General features: G+C 43.6%; 1 protein-coding gene across 9 annotated transcripts in view; it reads left to right on the top strand.

Moving 5' to 3' along the window:
• The window catches only part of Ift81 (intraflagellar transport 81), a 74,282-nt gene extending 62,261 nt beyond the window's left edge, over positions 1-12,021 (top strand). For 7 of the 9 annotated variants that reach the window (XM_006530128.2, NM_001358919.1, NM_009879.4 and 4 more), the window contains one exon: positions 1,083-2,082. In XM_006530128.2, coding sequence (XP_006530191.1) covers positions 1,083-1,134 — 52 coding nt within the window. In that variant the 3' untranslated portion in view covers positions 1,135-2,082. Of the gene's footprint in view, positions 1-1,082; positions 2,083-11,759 lie in introns of those variants that run through there. The other 2 variants (XR_003955576.1, XM_011248162.1) reach the window with 1 other exon arrangement.
• Positions 12,022-15,536: the final 3,515 nt, after the last annotated feature.

The raw sequence follows: 15,536 nt of genomic DNA, 5'->3' as shown, positions 1-15,536 counted from the left end.
GAGACAGGGTTTCTCTGTACATTCCTGGCTTTCCTGGCACTTGCTCTGTACTCAGGCTGACAATAAGTCTTATTTTTAAAAAAAATATTTCCCATAAAGATTTTGGCGTATTAAATGGTAAAAAAAGAAATCATGATTTCTCTGAAGAAGATAATGCATGTGGTTTGATAATTTGAACTTACATAGAATGTATATGATTTCAGGGTACAAGATATATTTAATGATAACAACACACAATTTAGCTTATCAAATATTCCAGCTCTGTTTTCACATGAAGAAAAAAATAGTATAAAGCACATACTTTTAGTGTTCCCGATCTTTAGCTACAGTTGGCAGTTAAGAAACGGAGATCCAGGGAACCTGAGTACCTGCTTATAACTCGTGACAGGACCTCAGCTGGCCACCAGCCCCTAGACGGGGTCTGTTCCGTGCTGTCAGTCCAATCTGCCTCTGTGCTTCCCTTCCCTTCCCTTCCGTTCCCTTCCCTTCCCTTCCCTCCCCTTCCCTCCCCTCCCCTCCCCTCCCCTCCCCTCCCCTCCCCTCCCCTCCCCTCCCCTTCCCTCTCCTCTTTTTCCCTCCCCTTCCTTTCTTTTCCTTCCCTCTCCCTTTTCCCTTCCTTTCCCATCTTTCTCATGACTTTTTTGTTTGTCTCTTACACTTGATCTTAGCCAGAAGGCTGAGAAACAGTATGTTTGTTTTCTGTGGATGAATGGTGGCCTAAGTTGATGCAAATATACCAAATGTGGACTGGTGTTACAGATGTTTATGAGCTACCATGTGGTTGCTGGGAATCAAACCTGAGTTCTTTGCAGGAACAGCAGGTGTTTCTAGCCTCTGAGCCATCTCTCCAGCCCCCTTTCCTGACCTTTTTAATGTCAGGTTATTCTACATACACCTTCAATTTAGTTAACTTTTAAAATATTCTTAGTGTTTTAGAAGTGTTTTAGAAGAGAGCATATTTGCTTTATTAACACTCATGGACTGTATAAAACATACCATACTCCTTTGCAACATGACGACAGAAGTAAATCTCTTTAACCAATAATTTATTATACTTGGTGTTTTGTTTTGTTTAATGATAGAAACTCCGGGAAAAACAAAAAGCTGTACGAGAAAGTCATGGTCCAAACATGAAGCAAGCAAAAATGTGGCGTGATCTTGAACAACTGATGGAATGCAAAAAACAGTGCTTTCTAAAGCAGCAAAGCCCAGCTTCCATCGGCCAGGTAATTCAAGAGGGCGGAGAGGACCGGCTGGTTCTCTGAGCCCTGTGTCGGCCGGGCTTAAGTCGCATCTGCGTAACGTGATTTCTTCTCGGAAGTGACTTATTCATCCTTTGCTTTCAGACTAGCCGTCCCTTCTCAGTTGTCTTGGAAATGAAGTGAAGGCAGATGAGGTTTTAAAGGTCTTTTTAACTGCAGGAGAGGCTTTCGTTGTTTGTTTAGCTTAGCCGTCTAGTGGTGTCTCCTGAGTTTTATGGGAAAGGGCTAAGTTTGCTCTCTGTAATGTAAGCATGTGTCCATTAAGAACCACGTAGCTTCTCAAGCTGTGAGGACTGACGGGTAATGCTCTTCTCAGTCTGTCTCTGACTTGGAGGACTCTTTTAGGAACTAGGAGTTCGTTTGAAGAAGCTTTTGTCTGAAGTCAGCAGTCGCTACAGTTTCACTTCAGTTTCTTTCTCTTCTATAAAATACAAACCAGTTAATGTTGTGAAAAGCAATTGTGATGTGATGTGATTGCAAAGTAAATAAAGCCTGCGGTGGCCTGCCGTAGCTGTTGATCTTAAAGAACATAGTTGTGTCAAGATTGTTTTAAAGTATTTTATAACATTCATGTCTCATCTCAGGATTCTCACTCATTTTCATCAAATGTGGACTTCATAATACAATACTTGCATTGTCCTGAGGACTGTTATTATAAATATAAAAATTGTCATAAAATATACATGCAACATAGGCTGGAAAGCTAACACAGGATTCCTAGTGAAATTAAGACTCTCATGTGCTCCCAGCCTCTGTTCCATGTGGACTACATACTTACAGATTTCTTTGGTTTTCATTAAAGAAAGATATTAAACTTGTATGTTCTCTTTTTACTTCATTTTTGCTTCAGTCTGTGTTTCAAAATGTCTTTAGAGTCAAAAACCCAGATTTTAAATTGTTAGTATGTCCTTTGTAGGCTAGTTCTTTTTAACTACCCTTGAAAAAAATGTAATGAAAATTTGTGTTGTGTAAAATATACAGACATGGATCTCTTTCTCCCAAGTTTAATCTACTCTTAATATTTGTTTGAAAGCTTTTTTGTTAGTAATCAGAATCTCAGCGTCCACCTCTGCTCTCCACACATCCGTGTACACACACACAGGCGTGCACACACATGCACACACACACACACACACACACACACACACACACACACACAGAGAGGAGGCGGGAGGGGAGGAAGGAGAGGATGAGCATTCTGTGTCTGTGGCTGACTCTGGTCCTCAGTTTGGTTGCCCTCTTATCTGGGCAGTGTCAACTCCCAGCATTGTCCTTCCGCCCTTTGGTAGATGGGAAGCTCCAAGAGGAAAGGCTGTGTGTTAGTGTATGGAAAGAAACCCTTCTTAATTCAGTAATCATTTTTGGACACCAAGGTAGATTATGCTCCTGTCAGATCAGCTGTAGGCTTGGCATGTTTTTAGTAGTATAAAATGCTCCATTAGCCAGAATGTGAATTCTGTAACAAATACTTGAAAGACTAGATGGCATTTCAAAAAGGCACTTTACTCCCCAGAGGAAACCTCACAAGGTCGTTATACCTAGAAGCTAATCTGTTTTTTAGCTCCATACTCCGTCATTCTCTTCTTAAGTTCTGGAATTGAGAAGGGCAGCCCCAGGCCCACTTCAGATTCTGATTGATTCTCACATTCCACCTTCACTTGCACAGAGCAAGAGTGTGGATTACACACCAAGGCAAAGCAGAACATCCTTATCACTTCAAGAAAAGCAAATTGGAAAAACCTCTAAAAGAACAAGTTATTTATAGCTTTTACATAACATTGGACACTTAGTAACGCAGCTTAATGGGTTTCATGCAGACTTTCCTTCCACTCGCCCATGACTTGATTGGAACATTAAGAAGCTTTGACTAACCCTGACAGTTTTTGACAGCTTGTACTTAGTAAAGAAGAGCTTGCTCCATTATTTTCTTTCAAGGTTAATATGCTAACCGGCTAATTGATGAGCGCACTTAATCATTTTAGAAAATAATTGTGTCTTTCACATGATGGCCCAAATAAAAGAGAAAAATGTCGCCTGCGAATCTGCCTCTGCAGTCAGCTTTCCTTCTCTGGGGCTTGGGCTGCTAGCTGTTGTGAGGACTTTGACTGTCAGTGGCAACGCCCTCTTGCTCACTATTGGTTCAGGAAATAATCCTGTAAATATGCCCTTTAAGAAGAATCTAGAAGTCGGATGTACTTCCTGTTACAATTGGCTGAATTCAAGGTCACACTTTGCAGTGCTGGGGAGCAAGCTAGAAGACCTCAGAACACTGGAGAGTGAAGGGAAAGGACCCAGAGACTGTGAACCGGCTAGCTTTCCCTCAGGCTGCTGCTGGCTGCTGCCTTGCTTTTTAATTCAGCAGGCAGCAATTCTAAAACAAGCCATTGAGTCACACTTGTTTTTAATTGATGTTTGTCATTCTGCTGAATTCTTAGCATGCATGACATTTATACTTTTTTTTTGGAAAATTTTAAGGTCTATGCACTTTCCAAGTGTATTTCTTAAGTTTTTAATGCTAAGATGATAACAAGCATTTTTAAAAATAATTTGAGTAAAATAAGAGGCTATATATGCACTCAAACTAAAAATGTGTAAATTGGCAGGATTCTTGGATCTGAATTTGGGGGGGGGGGTGCATCATGAGTAACACAGAAAAATCTGTCTTCACAGAGGCAAAGTTTATATTAAAAAATAACTGTGTTTCTCAGAGAAACCTCATCTCACACAGGTCCTCGCCCAGCGCTGGTGAATAACAGGTTTGTTCCCACAAAGAGTTCTAGGTGCTTACATCATGCCTCTGGCTTGGCAGAAAGGGGTTTGCCTCTGGGAGCAGGTAATGGGTGCCCACTTGGATGCTTGGCCTTCCCATAACCTGCTTGCCCACAGTTGGGCCCTGTTGTGGTGTGGGAGGTGTGAAGCATGTGTAGTGCACTGTCTTCAGACAGTCTCCAGCAGCCAGGAAAGAGACAGAGCTGCACCTTTGTCACCAGTGTAATTACCTCTGTCCTCATGCTGACCGAGGCCTCCCTCCGTCTCCCCTAAACGAGGGCAGTCTAATTAGAGTTGTTTGCGGTGGCAGCTAGGCATGTGGTGACTGTTTCGTCTGGGGAGGGTAGAGATGGATCATTAAAGGTGCTCTGTGTGTTTTGATGTTTGACTCTTCTGTCTTAAGACCGTCTTCTTTAAAAAACAAAGCAAGTTCACTGGGCAAGAATATGGCTTATTCTTACCCAGTCCTTGCAAAAGAAATAATAATAATTATATAAAAAAAAAACCCAGAGTCCAAATAAGTAGTTTTTTGGGGTTTTTTTTGTTTTGTTTTGTTTTTTGAGAGGCCTGGACAAACACGTGCTTTCTGCTCCCAAGCTCCCTCTTTTGGCAAACTGGGAGTACTTTCCTGGTCACTGGTCATTGCACAATTTCCTTTCTAGAACCAGAAGCCTTGCGTCACTAAGCTAAGGTTTGCTGCTATGGAAATTCACAATTCAGAATATGCGGGGAAATGAAGAATTCCTGCTTCCCAGTGAGGTCTTAAGTTTCCACTTGAGTTCCGGGTGTGACAGTCGGTCCCTGTGAGTTGCTGTTTAGTGTAGCACTTTGGTGGGTAGCTTTGAGATCAGCAGAGAACAGCAGGCTCTGGTGCTTGAATGACTCACCTGCATCTTCCTTTGTTGGAGGGACCTCTGAGGGAGCCCTGCCAGCCACCGCAAAGCCGGTCTGCTGCTGCTCTTGCAGCAGATTGCCTTCCTGCTCTGAAGAGCAATGCAGCTCCCTCCTTAAAGAGGCTCAGGCACAGTACTGTGGTATCCAAGGATGGACTTAACTAAAGCATTCATTAAACAAAGCAACAAATTAGCAGATACTATCTCCCAGAGCTCTGCAGTCATGATAAAGAAGAAAGGGCATGAACCGTTGCTGAGTGCCAGGCATGTGCCAGGCATAGTCCCAGAAGTTTCTGTGGGGAAGCAAGGTGATGCTCACAATGAGGCAGGCCAGGTAGACTTCACACTATGACCCAGGTGATGACTGTGGCAGAGCCTGCATCCAAGATGTATGCTCTTAGTTGCTGCCTTGGTGCAGAGTCTGTTGTAAGCAGTACTTATTTGTAAACAGTTGGTGTCTGTCTCTGAACTATTGCATGCATTAAATTCTTTTTGGTAACATAAACTTAGAGGACCTTGTTAAAGAATGGATCTGGGGCCCGGAGAGATGGCTCAGTGGTTAAAAGGACTGGCTGCTCTTGCAGAGGACCTGGGTTCAATTCCCAACACCCATCTGGTGGTTCACAACCATCTGTAATTTTTTAAATACAAACAAACAAACAAACAAAACAAAACATAATAAGCGAGACTATAAGATATGCTTATTACATTTATTCAATCAAAATTATTTTTACTACTTTATAAACATCTCTTGCCATTTTTTTTTTAAGTGCCGAGACACAGCTTCTTTCTGAACTGGAGAATATTTACTTATCTATAAGTATTATCTTCTGTGTGTGACTCTTTACTAAGTTACAAAATGTAAAGTCTACACGACCTCATTTTTGCTCTAAAAACCTCATAGCCAGACAGGCGTGGTGGCTGAGCAGGTAAAGACTTGCCACCAAGCCAGGTGATCTGAGATGGCCCTTCAAACCCTTACGGAAATGAAAGTTGTATACACAATAAACAGAATTTTCCAAACACACAGACTCTACATAGAAAAGTAATGCTATATATTTTGAATGGTTTGAGGAATAATTTTAAAAAGAGTTGAGGCATGTCTAGATTTGCAAGACTGTGTTAAGATTTTATGGAAATCTGATGAAAGTTTTTTGGAAAAAAATGGAAGCTATACATTTAAGTCCTGGAGAGATGCTCTGCAGTTAAGAGCACTGGCTGCTCTTACAGAGGGCCTGGCTCGGGTTCCCACCACCCGCGTGGAGGCTTACAACTACCTCCAGCATCATAGCAACTGATATCCTTTTTCTCTTCTCCTGGAGCACCACACACACACAGTCCACATACAAACATGCAGGAACACGGACACACATACATACAAACACAAGAGCACACCCATAACTAAGTTTAAAATTCACTTAAGGATATGTATGGCATGTTCAGGAAATGATGAGAGATCTCAGTGTGTGGCCGGGTTGCCTTGCCTTGTGAGAGAACGGAGCACCAGTATGTGCTAAGCTCCTGTGTTCTGTACACCAGTCCCTCCTGACCCACAGATCTGCTTTTTGATGCTTCAATTGCATTTGGTCAGCTGTACTCCAAAACTTATCAATGAAAAACATCCTAATAATTCATAAACTTGAACTAGCTTTTATCATAGTATCTGATTTTAAGTCATATTTTATTCTTACTGTCATTAAATTAAAATTTATCATATGTGTGAATGTATAGAGAAAACGGCATACAATAAGAAGGATGGTTTGGTACTGCCTTTGGCCTCAAGGACCCACCAGGGGGCCTCTGAGCTAGACTGTAGGAAAAGGCACAGGAGACTAAAAGGTGTGTCTGCAGGATTAAACAGACCTAAAATACGTTGAGCATCAGTAAACATCCAGACCTTATAGCCAGGTGTTAAATATGCTGGTGCTGTGGAAGTTCATTCAAAACAGGCATCTAGAATATTCCTCCCTAAGCCCCTCCCACTCTGGAGAGCTCTTTCTCAGTTTCCCTAACTAAATCATAGAAACAAAACAAACAAGCACAAAACCCCCAAGTATCTGGATCCGGCACAGTGGTTTATGCGTACTGTCCTGCTTCTTGGGAGCTGAAGCAAGACAAGGGGGCCCAAAGCTCAGGAGTTCAATTCCAGCCTGGGCAATGATGAGATAAAAGTGGGTGGAGAGGTGGCAAACTGAAGACGTGAAAAGATCAAAAACCAGGGATCTAAAGAACACCAGAAAATGAAAAAAGCCAAGGGGGCTTCCTTAACGAGGTGGGGACTGACTGAGCTGGAGGTGACATGCGTGGGAGAAAAGCATGAAGTCTGGGTATCAATACAAGCAACGGGGCCCACAATAGAAATGGCTTACAGTGCTTGTTTAGCCAATAAGCAGAACTATCCCAGATTGCCTGAAAACTGCACTATTTCAAGATATCAACATGTATTACAGAGAGCAGAACTCCACTGGACTTCCAGACACTCACTTTGTGACTTAGGTTGGGTGGAGGGCACTGCTATCCTTTTGGGGTTTAAGAGCTCTAAGGAACCAATGCAGAAATCAAAAGGAAGAAAAGCCCTTTTGGCTGAGTAATCTTTGGCCCGCCCAATGAAGAGAAACACCCATGATTCCACCTCTTCTGGAAGCACGTGTAGAATCTGACTTGGAGAGGAGCAGAGACTCCATGGGGCGTATGAAACCTCCAGAAGGGAATTATCCTGTGGTACAAGCTGGAGCCTACCAGGGATGAGGGAGGGGCTGCTGGGAACCAGATGGCGAGAGCTCTGTGCTGCAGCTCCAGTGATTGATGGGCAGTTCCAGTGATTGATTGATGGGCAGCTCCTGTGATTGATGGGCAGCTCCAGTGATTGATGGGCAGCTCCAGTGATTGATGGGCAGCTCCAGTGATTGATGGGCAGCTCCAGTGATTGATGGGCAGCTCCAGTGATTGATGGGCAGCTCCTGCGATTGATGGACAGCTCCAGTGATTGATGGGCAGCTCCTGCGATTGATGGGCAGCTCCAGTGATTGATGGGCAGCTCCAGTGATTGATGGGCAGCTCCTGTGATTGATGGGCAGCCCCAAGTCTCCTGTGGTCTTGGTTCTCTATCTGTCCCAGCTTCCTTATAGACTTTGATGAAATGGAGGTTCTCTATGTAGAGAACACGTGATCATCTGGGGCTTAACCACGGAGTTGGGAGGAGCAGTATAGACAGGCAGCCAGTTAATTAATGTGTTTATTATATTAAGGGGAGGAGGGTATTTTCACATCAATACTAAGACCCAGCCTTTAAGGAGGTATCATCCAATCTTTTTTATAAAAAAACGATATGCAACAGTTGGGATTTGTGTGTGTGTGAAAAAGATTTGATCACTCTAAGGAATTTAGCTGAGGAACAGAATCTCTCAAAGGGATATTTTTGTTGGGAAAGATTTTTATAAGTTTATATGATTTCCTGTATTTAAAAAAGAAATGGGAGCTGGTGCCTCACAGTGCTTGATTTCTTTCCCTTGAGAGTCAGGAGAGTTTTCATAGGAACAATCACAGCACTGCCAGGGAGAGCCCTAGCCATCAAGAAGACCACTTGCCAGGGACTTGGCCGTGTCAAACAAATGTTCAGCTTCTATTCTGACACTTCTCGAAGAATTTGATTGAAACTATATATGTCCAGATAACACTCAGCAAAGTGGCCTTCTTATATTTGTTTCAAGATATATTTGGCAACAAGAGAGATGACCTTGGACTCAGCTGCTTTTCCAATTTAGGACTTCTCCCTGGGTCTGCTGCACAATACTCCCCAACACTGCAAATTCACCGAATGGAAAAACATTCTTGTTACTCTGTGCCTTAAGTCCTGGGACGGATGGAGGACATTTCCCCAGCAGTATGTTCTGCCTTAAAGGCGGGCTGTGGTTTATCCACGAACTCTATGTTGGCTGTCCAACCATCTACTTCAAAATACAGTCAGGGAGCACATTTGTTCTTCATCAGAACACCTTTTGCTAATCTAAATTGAGCTGAACTTGGGTTTCAAAATATTTTAGCTCATAAGAAATAAAAACTAGCCAACCTTAACCCTTTGCATTTGTTCTCTGGCCTTCAAAGTCTGGTTTGAAGCCAGAGTTCATTGCAGCTTGATGTAAGGTCTAAAGAAGATGTCAGAGGCGTCGAGGGCCCCTTCTAAGGTTATGACCACCCGTCCAGGATGGCAGTAGAAGTCCTACTGGTCCAACTTCCAGCTCAATGCCAACGTTAGCTTCCAGCTGAATCTGCAGTTTGCCTGTAGAGGTGGATGGCTGGTCCTTTCTTCACAGTGACAGCCTCTCAGATGCTATTTTGCATATTTTGAAGGCAATTCCTTTTTCAGTTGTTGTCATGGCCTTTAAAAGTTTTGTTTAGATTTGCTTATTTTATTTTACATGTGTCAGTATTTTACCTGCGTGTATCTCTGTGTACTACATGCATGTCTGGTGCCCACAGCAGTCAGATGGGATTGTTGGAGTTCCTAGTTCAGGGACTTGTGAGCCACCATGTGAGTGCTGGGAACTGAACCCAGGTCCTCTACAAGAGCAGTCAGTGCTCTTAACCACTGCCCTTATCATGGTTCTAATTCGTGATATAGATAGCCTCCTTGATAAGGTGTATTTATTTTTAAGCAAATAAGAATTACAGTCTGATTATTGTTTTACCTAGCATATCATCAGGGATAGTGCAGTCTGACGTTACTTAGCATATCATCAGGGATAGAATCATCTATTTTTGTATGGTTTCCTAGTGTGTTACGGGCAATCAGAGCATTTACAGAGTCGGTTATGTTGTGGGCAACAGTCTCCAGCACACACGTTACGTTAATTTCCACTAAGATGCTATGCACACCCATACCGCATGTGGAAATAAAGACGCCATATTGTAATATTGTAAGGATAGCTGGTTCGCAAGAAGTCCCTGTTGTTTGCTTTGGAATCAAGCATTGCGTCAGCTGTTAGCCACAAGGTAAATGATCTTGACTGGATAGAAAGTCAACACAAAATTCATACCTATGATACTTTTCAAAGATGACCCTTCCCATCTGATGATGGGCTCATCCGCAGTGTTTAATTATGACAGATGGTTACATCAGCCTTACTTTGTAATTTCCCAACTTGAAAGCTGAAAACGTTTCTTGTTTAATCCTTTCCTCCTCTACAAAAAACAAGCTTCGCATGGCGGGCGGCTGCCCTGTGTACATTTCCATTATTGTATTGATGTTGAACCAGGGCAGTGGCTAAAGTCACTCCACTGACCCAATTAAACAAATAAGAGCTTGTGGTTGCCCGGGCTGATTGATCTGCGCAGGATAAGCAGTAAAGTTTCCTTTTCCTGGTTCGAGAGACTCCTCCTATTGCATAACTTGTGAACTGTGATTTGAGTGATACAGAAAAGGAAAATAAAGATGTTCTACAAAATGTTCCCGAGATCTGGAGTGCTTAGAGGAAAATTTTCATAAGGAGCATGCCCCCAGAGGAAGGATAGAATTTTATATGAAGTTAGAAAAATGTGAAGTTTGCCAGATATTTTTCAGAAAACGTTGTTTTTCAAAAATACACATTTTCCTCACCAAACCCAGGGTGTCACACCTGCTAGGCAGGTGCCCTCTAGTCTGAGTCACATCCTCAGTCTTTCTCATCCTTTCTCCAAAACTGCACACAGGGCTGAGGATATGGGTCACAGTGACGTGTACAGTCTTTGTGCCCCAGGTCCTGGGTTCGATCCCCAGGAATGGAATAAACAAACGAACAAGCAAACAAAAGCCCACAAACCTTTCAGCCTTAGACTTGAAGCGTCACTGTGGTTTAAGAGGTCTGACTGTTTTAAGGGCCCCATTCTCCAGCTCTTCTTGTTTTCAGATTCTCTTGGCCAAGTAGGTATTGTCAGAATTCAATGGGAACAAGCACCTCTCTATTATCTCCCATCATCTTGTGATGGAGTTCCAGAACTCAGGGATTAGCATGCATCTCTAAGCTCGTTTAATGTGTGTCTTCCAGAGATGGAACCCGAGCTGTCCTCAGATCAATGAAGAGTCTGGTTGCCCCAAATACGCAAAGCCCTGCCTAACCAGTAGTTTCTAAAATGTTTTTAGACTTACTTATTTTATGTGTATGAGTGTTTTTGCTAGCACGTGTGTGCATCATGTGTTCATCTGGTGCTTTCAGAGGTCAGAAGATGGTGTTGGATGGTTGTGAGCCATGACAGGTACTGGGAACCAGACCCTGATCCTCTGGAAGAGCAGCACGTGCTCTTAACCACCTAGCTGTTTATTCTCCACGGACCGAAAGGCTTCTTTTTCTTTTTCTCATCCTGCCTGTACATCTTATCTCAATCTTTTGATACAAGAGTCCGTATTTGTTTACTTAAGGAGGCAGGCCTAGTGTGTGTTCGTTTTAAAAATCTTAATTTTTTTCCTGACCCTTTCCGTCGTTTTTCTTTACCTGCCATACAGTTATGTGTGGGTCCATGTGAGGTCATGTGAGGGGAGGGTTGCATATGTGTTGAGTGCACGCACATGCAAGTTGAGGCCAGAGGTCACATGACTGCAACAGGTCAGATTCAGGTCCCCATAGACTTGTGGGGCAAGCCCTCTACTGACAGACTGACCTCCCAGATGGGACACCCTTTAGTGGTAGTTGCTTTTGTTTGCTGCTTTTGCTGTTGTTGTTTTTACTCCTGCATTTTTCCTCCCTGTTCATGTGTATCGGATGGTTCTTATAATTCAAACCTTTCGATCTTCTCCCTATAGACAGCTTCTTATAGCTAAGTGACTCTGGAACATCTCTCAGAAATGTTTTCTATTTTTAAGGACATAGAAGCCATGTATGGTGGCGTCCACCTGTAAGCCCGGCACGGGGGAGACCGAGACAGAAGGATTAGCAGTTTGAGACCAGCATTGGGCTATGTGGCAAGACCATGTCTCAAAAACAATAAGCCAACCCCCAAAAGGAGTGAGAGCCCTGAGGAGGCCTGTGTGGCTCTGACAGTCTGAAGAGCACAGCACATGTGCACACTAACAACCACTTTTAAGGGTGAGTCAGTTCTGCGAGGTGAATAAAACTTAAAAATACGTGCTCTGTGTAACAAAGTTCAGGTAGCAGAGAATACGTGATTAAAAAAAAAAAATTGGGCCGTAGGCCAAGGTGTGATGGTGCACGCCTTTAGTCCCAGCACTCAGAAGGCAGAGGCAAGTGGATCTCCATGAGTTCGAGGCTGGCCTGGTCTACATAGCAAGTTCCAGGAGAGCCAGGACTACATAGACCGTGTCTCAAAAAAAAAAAAAAAAAAAAAAAAAAACAAACCCAGGCCCAGCAACATGGCCAAGTGTGTAAGAAGTGGCAACCTGAGTTGGATCACACCGGAACCAAGAACAAGGTAAGAAAGAGTAATTGCCTCTACAGAGGTAACCCTCTAAGCGCCGTACCCATGGCTCATCACTGCATCCACGTACACACTGTGATCAATTAAAATTTCAAATGAATAAAGTTCTAACGGAACTTGAGCATAGTGGCACATGCGTGGAATGCATGGTGAGGTGGGGGACCCAAGGGTTAAGAGCGCCCTGTTGGGGTAGAGAAGAGGAGGTGTATCTGGATAGGATGGGGGAGGGGCAATATCAAAACAGGTCCATCATTCTCAAAGAACTAATCAAGAAATAACTTTAAGTCCGGGTGATGGTGCCATTTAATCCCAGCACTTGGGAGGCAGAGGCAGGCGGATTTCTGAGTTCGAGGCCAGGCTGGTCTACAAAGTGAGTTCCAGGACAGCCAGGGCTACACAGAGAAACCACGTCTTTTAAAACAAACAAACAAACAAACAAACAAACACCCTTAAATATTTTTAAAAGGAACGTCCTGTCTCAAGATAGAAATAATAAATAGGGCCAAATTGCGGCTGAGAAAGCCAGTCCCAGTGTGCATTTCTTCCAGCTGTGCATCACTGCACCTCACTGGCTCCAGCTGTGCATCACAGCACCTCACTGGCTCCAGCTGTGCATCACAGCACCTCACTGGCTCCAGCTGTGCATCACAGCACCTCACTGGCTCCAGCTGTGCATCACTGCACCTCACTGGCTGGCTGTCGGCTTCCCTAGGCGAGGTGTGCTAATGCTACAGTATCTCAGTGAGGATCATAGGGTTACGGAATTTGTAATTAGCCAAGTGTGGCAGTTCCTGCCTTTAATCCCAGCTCTCAAGAGTTAGAGCCAACCTCATCTACATAGTTCCAGGCCAGCCAGAGCTACACAGTGAGAGCCTGTCTCAAAAAGCCAACCAGACAAGCCAGTTACCTATAATCTCGCTCAGAGGTCAACAGCTTTGTGCTCAGTATTCTTTCTATGAAATCTATTTTTAATAAATAATGAAAGTAGCTAGTGGTATTATATTTCCAAATAATGTATTTTTTATGAAAAACAAAACAAAACAAAACAAATAGCCCTGAAAGTCAGAGGCTGAAGCTGTCAGTGGTGGCACTCGCTTAGCGTGCATGGGACCCTAAACTTGACCTGTCACCCAGGGAGAGAACGGTGACGTCTGAGCTACTCCGTGAGCTTTGTCCATCGAGATGCCGTGGAATGGTTCCTCTGCCAAGCTTTTCAGATCAACTGTTGGAGAGACATTAACGTTCTTGCCTGACAATGACGGTCCATTCACTCCCAGGTCTCAAACTAGAGGGATCTCCTAGGAGCCAGTAGGTCTCTAGGAGCAGGTGGAGCTATGGGTACCCATGGGTATTCGAATAGAAGGTAGTGGGCGCTGTACCTTATCACATAGTCCTGTTAAGGGCGTCCATGTGTGGTCACCATGTGCAGTCATGGTGCACACAATGTGGAGGACAGTAGATGAGTAAGCTGGGAATGGGCCATTGTACAGTTTTGGTTTAACCTAAATGAACCATTCCAAGTCCTGTACTGTTTGGTGCCTGCGAGTTTCCTTACCTGACCCTCCTCTTGAGTTGTAAGCACATAAAAACACAGAATTGAGTTCCTCGGTCTGCACAGGAAGACGGGCGGCTCAGTCAGGAAATGTGGGTGAAATGGACGTGCAAGGCCTTCTCTAGCAAATCACTTCAGTGTGGTTTTCTATGACCAAAAGTCACTGGAAAGATGAAGTTACGTAACTTACGGTGGTGGTGGATGAGACTGGGTGCCCTTCGCAGCAAACAGTATCATTATTCTTGCCCAGCTAAATGCAATTTCTACTCCGGCCCCTGGCCAGGGAGATCTTACCGTGTAACCTCCCTAACGAGCAGTTTCTTGGCTAACCTAATGGGGAAAAATGTAAGGTAGCTTTATAATTAAAAAGACTCATCCCCAGTCTTTTATTTTCAGGTAGGTGGGGTAGTCTCACATAGCCATGAACTCACTGTGAACTTGGGCTATTCTTCTTGCATCTACCTCACAAGTGCTTAGATAGCAGGCGTGCACAGCCACACCTGGTCTGTGTTGTGCTGGGCATGTAACCGAGGTTTCATGCATGCTAGGTAAGTACTGTCAAGTGAGCTTCACCCCCACCCCAGTCAACCCCTAGTCTTTATAGGGAGTCTACACCCTATGTGGAAGCACAAATGTATTCTCTTCCACAGAAAACAATTAAACAAACAGAGCAGCGGTTCTCAACCCATCCTGATGCTGCGACCGTTTAGTACAGATCCTCATAGTGTGGTGACCATTTTTTTCTTTCCCAAAAATTGTACTTATTTATTTTATGTATATGAGTATACTGTAACTTTCTTAAGACACACCAGAAGAGGGCATTACAGATGGTTGTGAGCCACCATGTGGGTGCTGGGAATTGAACTCAGGACCTCTGGAAGAGCAGTCAGTGCTCTTAACCACTGAGCCATCTCTCCATCTCTCCATCCTTCCCTCCCCCAATTGCTACTTCATAACTGTAATTTGCTTACATTATCCACCACAATGTAAAGATCTGTGTTTTCTGATCGTCTTAGGCAACCCCTGTGAAAAGAAGTTCAACCCTACTAGGAGTCACAGCTGCAGGTTGAGAATTGCTTTGATTGTGTGTCCTGTGAACTTTGATATATCCAACAGTTTATACATTTGGGGCTAGAGAGATGGCTCAGTGGCTAAGAGCCCCTAGTGCTCTTTAGAGGAACCAGGGTTGGTTCCCAGCACTTACATCAGATGGCCCACAACCTTCTGTAACTCCAACTCTGAGAGATCCTGTGATCTTGTGGCCTCTGCAGGCACCTGTGTGTATACATGTATGTGTACACACGTGAGTACGTACAGACACATGAACATACATGTAACTAAACATAAAATATTTTTTAAAAATAGATACTTCATTAGAAGACCCACTAGGCTTAGGAGAAAGTTAATAGAAATGGATATTACCATGTTTTCGAGACATTTAGCAATATGTAGATGGTTATTGTTCAAACACAGAACTGGTAAGTCAGGAGTCATGTGGTATGTACACAAGATGGTAAATGGCTATTCCCAGAGTTCACCTTCTGTCGCGGAGTCATAGGAACATCTGTCCTTTTGCTTGTATCTTGAATCAAGTATTTGGGGGGAAATGGTTACATTTTGGAGTCAATGTGACAACTTTTTTAATCTTGGCAA

Source organism: Mus musculus, chromosome 5, assembly GCF_000001635.26.
Source record: "Mus musculus strain C57BL/6J chromosome 5, GRCm38.p6 C57BL/6J".
NCBI classification, from domain to species: Eukaryota; Metazoa; Chordata; class Mammalia; order Rodentia; family Muridae; genus Mus; species Mus musculus.
The sequence above is the reverse complement of the archived record's forward strand: the minus strand, read 5'-3'. Positions and strand labels throughout refer to the sequence as shown.